This window comes from Oncorhynchus tshawytscha, linkage group LG26 (assembly GCF_018296145.1).
Source record: "Oncorhynchus tshawytscha isolate Ot180627B linkage group LG26, Otsh_v2.0, whole genome shotgun sequence".
Lineage (NCBI taxonomy): Eukaryota > Metazoa > Chordata > Actinopteri > Salmoniformes > Salmonidae > Oncorhynchus > Oncorhynchus tshawytscha.
Genome location: NC_056454.1, coordinates 30,464,755 through 30,479,942, shown reverse-complemented (window position 1 = coordinate 30,479,942; position 15,188 = coordinate 30,464,755). Strand labels below are relative to the sequence as shown.

Genomic DNA, 15,188 nt, shown 5'->3' with positions numbered 1-15,188 from the left:
CTGTCTGTCTGTCTGTCTGTCTGTCTGTCTGTCTGTCTGTCTGTCTGTCTGTCTGTCTGTCTGTCTGTCTGTCTGTCTGCCTGTCTGTCTGTCTGTCTGTCTGTCTGTCTGTCTGTCTGTCTGTCTCCCTCTGCCTGTCTGCAGCGAAATGCTTATGTTTCTATCTATGTATGTGAATGGTGTGTATAGACAGTATGGACAGTATATGAATAGAAAAGGTGTGTACAGCAGTAGTTATATCGGATGAGCCTTGACGAGAATACAGTATATACATATAAAGTAGTCAAAACAGTATGTAAACATTATTAAAGTGACCAGTGATCAATGACTGTATTTATTTTTTATTTCACCTTTATTTAACCAGGTAAGCCAGTTGAGAACAAGTTCTTTACCTAGCAAGGACTTATAGATGACCTGGAGCCAGTGGGTTTGGCGACGAATATGAAGCGTGGGCCAGCCAACGAGAGCATACAGGTCTCAGTGGTCTGTAGTATATGGGGCTTTGGTGACGAAACGGATGGCATTGTGATAGACTGCATCCAATTTGCTGAGTAGAGGGAGTAGTAGGGAAAGAGTCTCTGGCTCACTAACATATTTTAAGGCATGTATGAGGCTATATTTGTTGCACCTGTGAGTGAGAATGTTCTACCCCCACAGAATACAGTAATACAGTATACTGTATTTTAGGAGTTCTACAAACTTTGTCCTGAAACTCTACAGTAATTTACTGTCATTCAGAATACAGTACCATACTGCATTTTTGGAGTGCCAAAAAACGTTTGAACTAGTGGATGTATGGTATATTAACGTATTTTAAGAGGCTCTATTTGTTGCACCCGTTGTAGTGGTTCCCTAACAATGACCTTTATATAGGGTTCAGATCAGAGTGGCAGCAAGTCTCAAACCTTTAATGGTTGGTTAGAAGCCTTTGTTAAGGCCTAAAGTACAAGGGATATAAAACACCAAACATTATTTTCAATACAATTCAACAATAAAGTACCGTATTGCTGTTTTGCTATACATTTACTGCAGCATACTGTAAACAATGGTGCAAGTATTGTGGGAGGAGAAGGAATCGCTGGGTCATTAACATATTTGACGGTGTGCTTTGAGAGTGGTCATATTTGTTGCACCCCTTCGTGAGAGTCCTGTACCAATTTAAGTGAAATGTGATAGTAGTTCCCTATCAAAAGTATATATTGAGCAGATCTTCTAGAGGGTAGCGGGGTGAACAGGCCGTGGCTCAGGTGGCTCAGGTCCTTGATGATCTTCTTGGCCTTCCTGTGACACCTGGTGATGTAGATGTCCTGGAGGACAGGCGATGTGCCCTCGACGATGCGTTGGTCTGGCCGCACCACCCCCTGTAGAATCCTGCCATTGCGGGCGGTGCAGTTGTCGTACCAGGCAGTGATCCAGTGATCAGTATTAGTATGTTACAAAACCACTTTAATAACTACAGCTGTACTAATGGCTATTTAATTGGCTATTAATGTATTTCGCTCCCCTCTCCTTTCCTCAGTCAGCACACTGACACATGAGTTTGTACTGTAGCTGGGTGATTACAGAGGTGATATGAACCATTAGAGCATCATGGTCATCAACATCATCAGGTGTTGTTGAGAGACTCTGGAGAAACCTATAGGGGCAGGTGTTCTTCAGAAGGGATTACAATAGAGCAACATCCATGTTACAAACTCCAGACTCTGCAGTTCTTATGATGAAGGAAGTCATCCTTATTAATCACATATTACTACTAATAACACTCACAGGTGCAGCTTATCACATTCAGCAGTTACTCACTACTAATGACTAGGATGGTAATTATGTCCAGTGATATGGCAACTACTGTACTGAAGAGAGACCATAACGAAAAAACATCTAACAATATGCTCTATTTGTTTTCTGTTGTGAATCAGAAATGTGTTTTCCACAAGGCTAAAGACAAGATTTTAGACCAAAACACTACAGCCCTCTGAGATCTAACCCAGTGGATGAGTTTCATTCTTTGAGCATAACATGGGCAGAAAACAAACAACTGTGTAACGAGTGCGCTGAGATTCAGGACGCAAGTTCAGGGAGTGAGAGTTTTAATAAATAAAAGAAACAATGAACACGAACCACAAACAAAACACCGACATGAAAACAGAGTCAATAACACCTGAGGAAAGAACCAAGGGGAGTGACAGATATAGGGAAGATAATCAAGGAGGTGATGGAGTCCAGGTGAGTGTCATGAGGTGCTGGTGCGCAAGTTCATGGTGACAGGTGTGTGGGATAATCAGCAGCCTGATGACCTAGAGGCCGGAGAGGGAGTATACGTGTCAGCACCCCCTCCCCAATGCACGGCTCCAGCCGCAGGACGCCGTCAAAGGGGACGAACCCAGGGATCAGGAGCAGACGGGTCACCCCTGCTGATGCACGAGAACCTGTCACGCCAGCTGAGGTACTGGAACCTGTCGTGTCAGCTGGGGCGCGGGAACCTGACAGATCGGAGAGGCAGCGGAGCCTGGCGATCCGGCTGAGGCATGAAAGCCCGACGTGCCGGCTGAGGCATGAAAGCCCGACGTGCCGGCTGAGGCAGGGGAGCCTGGCGATCTGGTTGAGGCATGAGGGCCTGTAGCAGTTCCCAGACCCAACGTCATTACTCTGACACAAAAAAATAACATGTAAAAAAACACCCTGATACTTAGGTGAGGTGTTATTTTGTAACAAATGTGCTGAGAGTCGGGAAGCAAGTTTAGGGAATGAGTGTTTATTTTATTTATTTATTCACTCCCTCAACTTGCTAACCCGACTCTCAGCGCACTTGTTACAAACTGCTTTTATCCCTGCATGTCCGCCTCCTCTAATCCCTGTGATTCTCCTCACCTCCCTTCTAAACATCCTCTAATAATGATCTCATTAAAGCGAGAAGAGGAGAGAAAGGAGAAGAGAGGATAGGATAGGAGAGAGTTGCATCTCCAGATGTGACTGAGACCCTGAGAGAAATGTGTTTAGTGAGAGACCCTGAGGACTGAAGCATCTGTGTGGGGTTTGTAGCTCTGTGTGTGTGTGTGTGTGTGGGTGTGTGTCTCAGTCTGTAACACTGCCTCACTTCCACAGCCCAAAGACACATCATCAAAACGTGCCTCTGACTATGCCACAGTTCCAGACCTAACACATCATCAAACCAAGACTGAATAATTCAGCTTCCATCTGCAGCGTGCGGCATCATCAAAGTGAATGGAACAGTTACCCCCTGTCTCAGCCTCAGCCCCTCACACAGCCTCATCATATCTGACAGCTACAGGGAATAGGGCTGAATCAGGAAATCAATAATATAACCACCATATTGTCTTTCCTAACTACCGCCCTGTCAGAATGGATCAAATGTCAAAAGCATAATGTGGCATACTAACTGTGTATGTGGAAGAGAGCGCTAGAGAGAGAGAAAGAGGTAAAGATTTTTTTTAAAGAAAATATGGTGAGAGTGATAGAGCTTTGCCCCATAACCTGTATAGCTCTTATAGTCAATAATACACACAGGATTTGATGTTCCTACATCTCAGACGTGTGACCCCTTTTTCTAAAACTGGGTCAAAACAACATACACTGATATCAATAATAAATAATATCAAGATCGCATTAATTTATACATAAGTTTGAGTATCACAGGGATTATAAAACAGCAGTTTAGGAACATTTAGACACTTTACACAGAGTCCTTCTGTAATGAGATGACCAGTGCGAATGAGCACCTCAGGATATACACACTGATATCTTCACCCCTGAGTGTGTGTGCGCGTGTGTATGTGTGTGCACGTCATTTCTCCGTGTGTGCGTGTATGTGTGTGTGTAGGGCAGCTGCTCCTCCAGCGTGTATGAACAGCAGCGTGGGACGTCAGGCTTCATCATGGAACTCACTTGAGAGACAAGTGGACTCAGCGAACTCAGACATCTCTCTGTTATCTGTAGTCCTCTCATTATCCTGCTCTCCTCTACACTGAGGGTCTGAACCAGACCAGGCAGCGCCTGAATGTGCTCTGCAGGCTCACCTCTCCCAAAAATATCCCCATAATAACCGTCATCATCATCACCGTCATCCTCAGCAGCACTTCTGTTGTTTACAGCCTCTGATCTCTTCCCCTCTCTTCCCCTCCCCTCCCATCTCATCCACTCCCTTACCCTCTCCTCCCCTCTCATCTCCTCTCCTCCCATCTCCTCTTCCCTCCCCTCCCCTATCCTCTCCTCCCCTCCCCTCCTCCCCACCTGTCTCTTCTCTCTTCCCCTCTCGTCTCCTCTCCTCCCATCTCCTCTTCCCTCCCCTCCCCTCTCCTCTCCTCCCCTCTCATCTCCTCTCCTCCCATCTCCTCTTCCCTCCCCTATCCTCTCCTCTCCTCCCCTCCTCCCCTCCCCGCCTGTCTCTTCTCTCTTCCCCTCTCGTCTCCTCTCTTCTGCACATGCCATTCAAGAACAGCTGTCTATGCTCTACAAAAACTCACACGGACACACCATCTACAGAGTTTGGGCTGAAATCACAGGCCAGGACCATTTACAATCTTTATTCAGGTCTATAGCTGGGAGCCTGGGACAGACGAACCAGCCATGTGAGAAACACAAGGTTTACTCAGGGTCAGAGAGGAGTGGTGAGACCCACAGAGATCCTATTCAATTAAGTTAGATGTAATTCTTTGGTGCAATTCTATGGTGAGACCTGTCGATCTGAGAGCAGTGATCTCTGTGATGTCACCAGCAGGTGGAAGCAGATCACTCATTGACATCTTCCACTGAGTTCCTCACTAGCCAAAGGACCAAAGACAGCTAAGGGACATGTTCCAAACCAAACCCTGGCCCCTTCACACAGGTTGTTATTATAGATCTAAGAGGAGTGGGTGTGTGGAAAAGCAATGTATTCCTGATTCCTATTCAAAATCTTTTGATGTGGAATTGGGAAGAGAATATCCTAGTCAGGTGAATGCAGTCAGTCAGTGTGGTTCAGTTCCTTGGTTCCACTGGTTTATTCAGTGAAGTTTGAATATAGTTATATAAGTACATAATAATGTTGACATCCCTCTGTTACAGAATTTATGGGAGTCTTTTATACTGCAGTCTAACCTGCCTCTTTCTTTTTTCTCCCTTTGTTGGGGTCATGTCAGAACCTGCCAAGTTTACTGGAAAACTATGCCAAATGTTCTACTATAGGTTAGTACACTCGATGGACTACACTCGATGGACTACACTCGATGGATAGACTACACTCGATGGATGGACTACACTCAATGGATACACTACACTCGATGGATAGACTACACTCGATGGATAGACTACACTCAATGGATAGACTACACTGGATGGATAGACTACACTCGATGGATACACTACACTCACTGGGTTAAAATGACAATCAACATACAATGAAAGATAGTCTATGACACAATGCTGAATATTTACATTCACTTATCTGAAGATACTTACAATTACATTTCACTGAAACTCGAGGCCAAGTCTTGAGGTTTTATGCTTGGTATCTGTAGACCACGTTGTGACAACTGCTGATGTAAAACGGGATTTATAAAATTAAATACATGTGATTGATTGAATGAATCTTCAAGTGGCAGCTACACTCATCATACCTCTCCACTTCGAGCCGCGTGTATGAGTTCCATGGGCGTGTGCACGCAGAGTCCTATCCCTCCTCTCCCTTTATATACAGTACCGTTAAAACTTTCCTCCAATCAGTGTAGCTCTAATAACCAAGTGGAGTTTGTCCCGTACCTTTTGTTCACTTTCACTCGGGTTTGGTTTGGCACAGTATGAGGTGTTGGTCCTAGTGATTCGGTATTGTCTTTATGCAAACAGTTCCTTTCACCGACAGCATGCCTATTGTCACAGTCATGGTTTATATGGAGGCAGCGGTGGATGTGAGGATTACATCAGTTTGAGGAGCGCTGATCCAGGCTGTGTTTCTCTCTGAGCCCCTGACAGCGCCGTCTCAGCCATGAGTTGTCTGGATGTGATGTTTTACCAGAGTTATGGAGCTCACTATCTCCCTGCGTCTTCAGCAGCAGCGGCAGCAGCCTACAAAGCGGCATACTACCATCATCAACAGCACCAGCAGCAGGTGGGTATCCAGACACACTGCACTAAAATAGTTTGTAATATATATATATATATTTTTTTTAATACTATGCTGTTTTAGTGTTCCCATAATTGTCCGGGTGCTTTAGGCACGAATACACTCCGTGCTGAAAGTTTTGGCCCGTCGCAGATGTCAGTTCACAGCGAAAAGTCCTGACTCCCGTGTACCACAGAACTCATAAAGTTACAATTCGAAAAGTTGAAGCGGTCATTTCTCGCCGTGCATTTCGAGCAGGTATAATGACTAGGATGATTCATCTACTCGTTCCGTCAGAAGGGTGTCGGCTAATGACAACTCGTCACTGTCTCTCAGGAATGTTGATGATGATGGTTCTTTTGGAACGGCCACGAGCATTTTCATAGTTGACATACTTTCACCAGAACACACGCTGAGAAACACCCTACAACTTCTTGAATAAACTTCGGTCTGTAAAGATGATTCGTTTTCCTTTAAAATGGAGGTCATAGAAAATTGAAGTTTGTAACGGATAGTATGACTTTTTTAACAAGGGCATTGATGTAGGCTATTTTGTTCAGTGTATGTGGCACACACGTTTAATCATGTGGCTTGATCGTTGTGGCGCAAAATAGACAGACAGATGGTGCTCTCATGGCTGAACCTTTGAGATGAATTTTTCGTACTTTAACCTTGTCTCTCGTGCACTCTCTCTCTCTTTCTCTCTTTCACTCTCTGTAGAAGAAGCTGGGTGTGTACAGCAGGATGCAGCAGGACAGCGAAGAGCATCAGTGTCCAGGGGGAAGACAGGCTGGGGAGCATTGGGTCCAACGGGGCCTGGAGGGTTCTGGGCTGAGGGGCTGTGGGGGTACTGGGAAGGACAGCCAGCCTGCTGAGGCAGAGTACCTGAGCTCCAGGTGTGTTCTGTTCACCTATTTCCATGGTGACATTGGGGATGTGGTGGATGAACATTTCTCTAGGGCTCTGAACCAAACCAGTGCCTTCACTGGAGAGATGAAGACGTCTAGGACCACCCCCATGCACACCTCTGCCTCGGTTGGACTGTGGAAAGGTAGGAACACAGAGGGACTTTCATATCATTACTCATAGTTTGAATTATGTCATCTGAAAACAGTCTTATTCGTATTATCTTTCACTGTAACAAATTACTGTACATTTACAGCAAAAAAAATCATTTTATACTGTAATTCTATACAGTACAGTACTGTAAAGATCAATGCAATTTTACAATAATATACTGCATTACCTGTTCTACTGTATATTTACAGCAGAGTACTGTGTTGTGCTGCATAGTGGGGAAATGTTTTGGTTGGCAAAATAATGTATGGCTCATTAACATATTTCAAGGCAGGCCTTGTAAGAGGCTATATTTGTTGCACCCCTTAGTGAGAATGCTGTACCCCACAGAATACAGTACCATACCGTATTTGTTTTTATTTTTGTCTTGTAAATCTACAGTAATTTACTGGTCTCTGTGCCACCAGTAATTTACATAATTGAGTTCTACCCCCACAGAATACAGTACCATACTGTAATTTTGGAGTGCCAAAACCATTTTGTGGGTGCATGGTATTGTTGTGGCTCATAAACACATTTGAGACTATACTTGTTGCACCTGTTAGTGAAAGTGCTGTAACAATTTAAGTGAAATGTGGTAGTAGTTTCCTAACAATTAAATGTATATAGGGGAAAGATCAGAGTGGCAGCAAGTCTCAAACTTTTAATGATTGAGTGTTTAGCCATGTCCTTTTGATCTGTTTCACCCTGTAGTCACTGCCAGTTTAGAAGCCTTTTTTAAGGACTCTACAAGTGCAAGTGAAATAAAACACCAAATAGTCACTGGTATGCTGTAATATACAACTACCTAGCAGCCAACCTGCTTGCACTGATCCCATGTAATTACTAGTGATGTTACGCTTGATATTGGAGCTCCGAGGCATGTGTCAAAAGGGCTAAGCAGCTAACTTCGAAGCAGTGTGCCGATGCGTGTATCACTTTATCAGAAGTACGTCGTCAATGACGTCTGACGCTTCGTTCGATGATATGCTTTTTCACTCTTACTGACAGTTGTGGCTGCTTTGCGTGATGTATTGTTGTCTCTAACTTCTTGCTCTTTGTGCTGTTGTCTGTGCCCAATAATGTTTGTACCATGTTTTGTGCTGCTACCATGTTGTTCTGCTACCATGTTGTGTTGCTACCATGCTGTGTTGTCATGTGCTTCTGCCTTGTCATGTTGTTGTCTTAGGTCTCTCTTTATGTAGTGTTGTCTCTCTTGTTGTCATGTGTGTTCTGTCCTATACAGTGGGGCAAAAAAGTATTTAGTCAGCCACCAATTGCCACCAATTCTCCCACTTAAAAAAGATGAAAGAGGCCTGTAATTTTCATCATAGGTACACTTCAACTATGACAGACAAAATGAGAAAAAAAATCCAGAAAATCACATTGTAGGATTTTTAATTAATTTATTTGTAAATTATGGTGGAAAATAAGTATTTGGTCAATAACAAAAGTTTATCTCAATACTTTGTTATATACCCTTTGTTGGCAATGACAGAGGTCAAACGTTTTCTGTAAGTCTTCACAAGGTTTTCACACACTGTTGTTGGTATTTTGGCCCATTCCTCCATGCAGATCTCCTCTAGAGCAGTGATGTTTTGGGGCTGTTGCTGGGCAACACGGACTTTCAACTCCCTCCAAAGATTTTCTATGGGGTTGAGATCTGGAGACTGGCTAGGCCACTCCAGGACCTTGAAATGCTTCTTACGAAGCCACTCCTTCGTTGCCCGGGCGGTGTGTTTGGGATCATTGTCATGCTGAAAGAGCCAGCCACGTTTCATCTTCAATGCCCTTGCTGATGGAAGGAGGTTTTCACTCAAAATCTCACGATACATGGCCCCATTCATTCTTTCCTTTACACGGATCAGTCGTCCTGGTCCCTTTGCAGAAAAACAGCCCCAAAGCATGATGTTTCCACCCCCATGCTTCACAGTAGGTATGGTGTTCTTTGGATGCAACTCAGCATTCTTTGTCCTCCAAACACAACGAGTTGAGTTTTTACCAAAAAGTTCTATTTTGGTTTCATCTGACCATATGACATTCTCCCAATCTTCTTCTGGATCATCCAAATGCTCTCTAGCAAACTTCAGACGGGCCTGGACATGTACTGGCTTAAGCAGGGGGACACGTCTGGCACTGCAGGATTTGAGTCCCTGACGGTGTAGTGTGTTACTGATGGTAGCTCTCTGCAGGTCATTCACTAGGTCCCCCCGTGTGGTTCTGGGATTTTTGCTCACCGTTCTTGTGATCATTTTGACCCCACGGGGTGAGATCTTGTGTGGAGCCCCAGATCGAGGGAGATTATCAGTGGTCTTATATGTCTTCCATTTCCTAATTGTTTCTCCCACAGTTGATTTCTTCAAACCAAGCTGCTTACCTATTGCAGATTCAGTCTTCCCAGCCTGGTGCAGGTCTACAATTTTGTTTCTGGTGTCCTTTGACAGCTCTTTGGTCTTGGCCATAGTGGAGTTTGGAGTGTGACTGTTTGAGGTTGTGGACAGGTGTCTTTTATACTGATAACAAGTTCAAACAGGTGCCATTAATACAGGTAACGAGTGGAGGACAGAGGAGCCTCTTAAAGAAGAAGTTACAGGTCTGTGAGAGCCAGAAATCTTGCTTGTTTGTAGGTGACCAAATACTTATGTTCCACCATAATTTGCAAATAAATTCATTAAAAATCCTACAATGTGATTTTCTGGATTTTTTCCCCCTCATTTTGTCTGTCATAGTTGAAGTGTACCTATGATGAAAATTACAGGCCTCTCTCGTTTTTTTAAGTAGGAGAACTTGCACAATTGGTGGCTGACTAAATACTTTTTTTGCCCCACTTTGTATTTATATGGTATTTATTTTTAATCCCAGCCCCCTTCCCACAGGAGACCTTTTGCCTTTTGGTAGGCCATCATTGTAAATAAGAATTTGTTCTTAACTAACTTGCCTAGTTAAATAAAGGTTCGTAAAAAATATTAAAAATAAATAGAATAAGCTGTCTTAAGCATCCTAAAAAATGCCATAGATTCCATTTTAGAAAAATAGTAAACTTGTTGGCAAAAAAGGGAAACATGATGTAAGATGCAAACCTGGCAATCCATTAAAGTCAACAACTTACTGCTGCGCTACAGAGTTTTGATGAAATCAGTAGAGGGGAAAAAACCTAGCTTATGATCACACGTTGCTATTCATTGCTGACCAGCAGAAGTCACTAATGTGCATTGCAAACATTTTTATTTATTTGACCTTTATTTAACCAGGCAAGTCAGTTAAGAACACATTCTGATTTTCAATGACAGCCTAGGAATAGTGGGTTAACTACCTGTTCAGGGGCAGAACGACAAATATGTACCTTGTCAGCTCAGGGGTTTGAACTTGCAACCTTCTGGTTACTGGTCCAATGCTCTAACCACTAGGCTAATGACACACTGTTTAGTGAACCTATTTTCAACACAATTGTCTGGAAAGGAAGCTTTGTTTCCGCATCACTAGTAATTACAGTACAAAACTGGTTACAGTAGCATTTCCTTTGTTACCGTATAGTAGGCAAATTTTACAGTATTGTACTGCATCATTGCGCTGCATTTTCCTTTAAGTTACAGTAAGCTATTGGCACATTACTGTGAAAATGACCGTATCACACTTTGCACTAGCCAAAGATGGGCAAAGTTGTTTCCAGAAGTTATCTTGTTACAAATACAGGATATTTTGAAGATCAATGTATCCTTAACTACAACAACATTCCCAGTAATGGTTACAGAAACATTTGACTTGCTATGACTGTGATATGTGTTGTTTTTCTAAATCAATGTTAGATGAATGCACTGACTGTAAGTCACTCTGGACAAGTGCATCTGCTAAATGACCAAAATGTAAATGTTTAAAACATTTGCAAAGCACACTGCTGGGTATTATCCTAATGACATGGCCTTGTTTAGGGGGGGGAGGTCATTATAAGTATACCAAGCAGTGTGCCTAGCAAGTGTTCATTTTTACATTTACATTTTGGTCATCTAGCAGATGCTCTTAACCAGAGCGACTTACAGTCAGTGTATTAAAATTAGGGTAAATAAGAATATACCACAGTCACAGCAAGTAAAGAGATAGCTACCTGCACTGTAAGTCTGCAACAGTATAGTAACCACTGTTCTTCCAGTAATGTGCTGTAAATTCTAGAAACACAGCATGTTACTATAGTCAGGTGTTCCAGTAATATGCTGTGCATTTGTTACAGTAAATTTCCTGTAAATCTACAGTAATTTACTGACTTCTGTGCTGCCAGTAATTTACTGTAAATTTACATTTTACTGTTACTTTTTATCTAGAATTAATACAATTACATGGTAGAAACTTGTGTCCATAACAACCTCTTCTCATACAAATGACCTCCCTCCCTCTCACAGACAGTGTATCTCTCTCGGAGGCCCAGTGTGGTTCCCTGTCCTCCCCACTGTGGGGTGGAGGTTACCCGTCCCAGACCAGCCCCTGTCTTTCCGTCCACCCAGACTTCTCCCCCAGCCCAGCAGCCTTCCATGCCCCAGATAGTGCGCTGTGGACGGGCCACGTTCTGCCCCAGCCCAGCCTCCCTCCTACAGCTTCTCTCCCAGACCCCTGGGCCTACAGCCGCAACCCTCAGAACTCCGCCAGCTACACACATGCCCACAATGTCTACACACACACACACCCTCACACACACATGCACCCCCACCACACCCACCCGGTCATACATCCCCACCCGTCCCATGACCCAGGCCTAGACCCCAGGTTCAGCCCTCTGCTCCTGCCTGGTGTGAAGACTCAGAGCCCCCTAGCCCACAGCCCTGCTGGACATAGCACACACAGTAACACACACAGTAACACACACAGCAGCCAGAGCCCAGGGATACACAGTGGTGTGAAGATAGAGGTGGAGCAGGCCAGCCCCAACCCCCCCACCCTGACCCCCTCAGCCTGGCCCGCAGCTCTACACACACCCTTGGATACCTACGACTCAGGTAAGCCCCAGACTTGGAGCATTCATACACACACATGCATTCTCTCTCTTGTATGTGTGCCAGTGGTGGTCAGTGCCATTTAAGAAGAGAGATGATTTTTCTTTCATCCGCATGGCCTTATTTTTATTACAGCATATTGAATGGCTGTCATTCATATTCCATTCACCCAGTTCGATGTAACATCGATAGGTTTAGGCTACTACATGATACTTGAATTTTTCTGCTACAACCTAGCCTATGAATGCAAGTTTTTTTTAACGTAGGTACACACAGGTTAAGAGAAAATTGAGGTGACAGACAGTGACACATGGACAGACACATTAAATACTGCCTTGCACACTCTTGCCTGAATCTATCTGATTTAGTGTGTAATCATTAGTCCAACAGTTGTGTTTGAGTAGGCTAAACTAGCTAGCTAGCTGCATTTGCTAGCAAAGTGAAAGTGAAAATAAATGACTAAATATCTCTCTCTCTCTCTCTGTGTCTCTTGCTTCTCCTTAATTTTTCAAATTAATTTGTTAAAAACTGTTAAACTATTGTCTTTTTCTCTATTTGTAAACTACTCACCATATTTTATGCACTGCGATGCTAGCTAGGTAGCTGTAGCTTATGCTAGTTTCATTCTTTGATCCTTTAATTGGGTGGACAACATGTCAGTTCATGCTGCAAGAGCTCTGATTGGAGGACATTCTCTGGAAGATGTCATAATTACTGTATAAGTCTATGGAAGGGGGTGAGGACCATGAGCCCCCTAAGTTTTTTATTGAAGTCAATGTACCCAGAGGAGGACGGAAGCTAGCTGTTCTCTGGCTACACCATTATGCTACCCTACAGAGTGCTGTTGAGGCTACTGTAGACCTTCATTTCAAAACAGTGTGGTTGAATCAATTATTTTGTGACATGTGAATATATTTAGTATAGTTTAATCTAAAAAGGATAACTTTTTAAATGTTTTACTATTTTTATTTTTATGAAATTCACTGAGGAGCCTCCACTGATGTCTACATGCATGCTACGTTTTTATTTAATCTAAAAGTTGATGTTGTGCTCTCTCACGCTCTCATCAGGTCTGGATCAGGACAAAGTCAATACTGTTTGGTTCTGAGAGAGAGGATATGACATCACTGTGACATCACCCTGGAACTGAGCTGTGACCAGCTCTAACAGTACCCCCTGGAACCATAACACATTTCCTGTGTACTCACTCTCAAGTAGAAGACTCTCCGCTCACTAGAAAAAGTCCAGGGTGGGTTTACAGATGTAGGATCTTAATTTGATCATTCTTTTACTGATGAGAATTTTACTGCAAAGCAGGAAATGCAAACTTGTAGAGTATTTCAGTTTTAAAAAGGCTTCTAAAGTTTGTAATTTCCACTTTGAAGTTTTAGACTTAATTTTCCCTAATGAATGAAATGTATAAATCCCTACAAAAATGTACATTTATTATAATCCACATAATAATTCACATTTCCTGTTGCTGCAGGATTATTTTTACTGCTGTAGCAAACTTTCTCAAATTAAGATCCTACATCTGTAGGTCTCTTAGAAAGCACTCTGGAGAAGCCTAGACCACTCTCCATGCCTCACACCACTCACCAGGGATACTTCTGATCACTTCTTGGCCAAATATTTTTCAAATTTGTACCAAAAGTATTAGCTGGCTGTTTCGGACCTAATATACCACATGATCGTTCTGTTTAAAGAACTTAGTTTGTGGGAACACTGCTCAGCCAAGCCTCTTTCTGATATTTTTTTTACTTTGTGCTATGTGTGTAACTATGTGTGTAATTGACTGTAATATATTTTGTATATAGTACTTTGATTTGATGTGATTGTCATTTCCTTAAAGTGTTTGATTGTTGCTAATTGTTTTTCACCAACCCTGTGTTGTCATGTTGCCTAGTGTTCTATATGTGCGGAGAAATCATGTAATTACTGATGTGTAATAAATTGCTAAGTTCTATTGGCAAACATTTCCTCATCTTTAAGAACGGACTCAAAGTATCTTATTTTGTATCAGATCTGATAATTGGACATCACTCAGCATGGTTTAGCAATGACCTGCCCATAGGGAAAAGTAATATATGGCAATACACTCAGTGGCCAATTTATTAGGACAACCTTTTGCCTCCAGAACAGCCTGAATTCTTTAGGGCATGGAAACGTTACGGAATTGGTATCAAGGGACCTAACGTGTGCCAGATAAAAATTCTCCACACCATTACACCACCACCACCAGCCCTTACCGTTGACACCAGGCAGGAGGGGGCCATGCTGCTTATGCTAAATCCTGACCCTGCCATCAGCATGACGCAACAGGAACCGAGATTTGTCGGACCAGGCAATGCTTTTCCATTCCTCAATTGTTCAGTGTTGGTGATGGCGTGCCCACTGGTACTGCTTTGTCTTGTTTTTAGCTGATAGGAGTTGAACCTGGTGTGGTCATTTGCTGCAAAAGCACATCTGTAACCAGGACCAATGATTTGTGTGTTGAGAAACCTTTCTGTACACCACTGTTGTACTGTGCTGTTATTTGCCTGTTTGTGGCCTGCCTGTTAGCTTGCACAATTTTTGCCATCCTCCATTGTCCTTCGACTTCTCATCAACAAGTTGTTTTCACCCAAAGGACTGCCGCTGACTGGATGTTTTTTGTTTGTCGCACCATTCTCAGTAAACCGTAGACACTGTCGTGCATGAAAAGCCCAGGAGGCCGGCCTGTTCTGAGATACTGGAACTGGTGCATCTGGCACCGATGATCGTACCACAGTCAAAGTCGCTTAGGGCACTTGTTTTGCCCATTCTAACATTCCATCGCACAGTAACTGAATGCCTGGTGGTGTACCTAATAAACTGTGTGTATATTACTTAAACTCACATATGTGGATACATATACAAGATTTGGCCATTTTCATATGTGATATATATTTATGCCTTATATACACTTACAGTGCATTTGGAAAGTATTCAGACCCCTTGACTTTTTCTACATTTTGCTACGTTACAGCCTTATTCTAAAATGGAATAAAAAAATGTTTTCCCTCATCAATCTACAG

The 15,188-nt window shown here is 43.0% G+C and overlaps 1 protein-coding gene across 2 annotated transcripts; it reads left to right on the top strand.

Moving 5' to 3' along the window:
- Positions 1–4,362: 4,362 nt before the first annotated feature.
- Positions 4,363–14,131, top strand: LOC112225509 (transcription cofactor vestigial-like protein 3). 2 transcript variants are annotated; one of them, XM_024389532.2, is made up of 4 exons: positions 4,363–6,100; positions 6,815–7,145; positions 11,545–12,135; positions 13,203–14,131. In XM_024389532.2, the coding sequence occupies exons 1-4, from the start codon at positions 5,978–5,980 to the stop codon at positions 13,238–13,240; spliced, it is 1,083 nt and encodes a 360-aa protein (XP_024245300.1). In that variant the 5' UTR covers positions 4,363–5,977; the 3' UTR covers positions 13,241–14,131. The 2 variants fall into 2 exon arrangements, with proteins under 2 accessions (XP_024245300.1, XP_042162832.1); XM_042306898.1 differs by lacking the exon at positions 4,363–6,100 and adding an exon at positions 6,461–6,542.
- Positions 14,132–15,188: the final 1,057 nt, after the last annotated feature.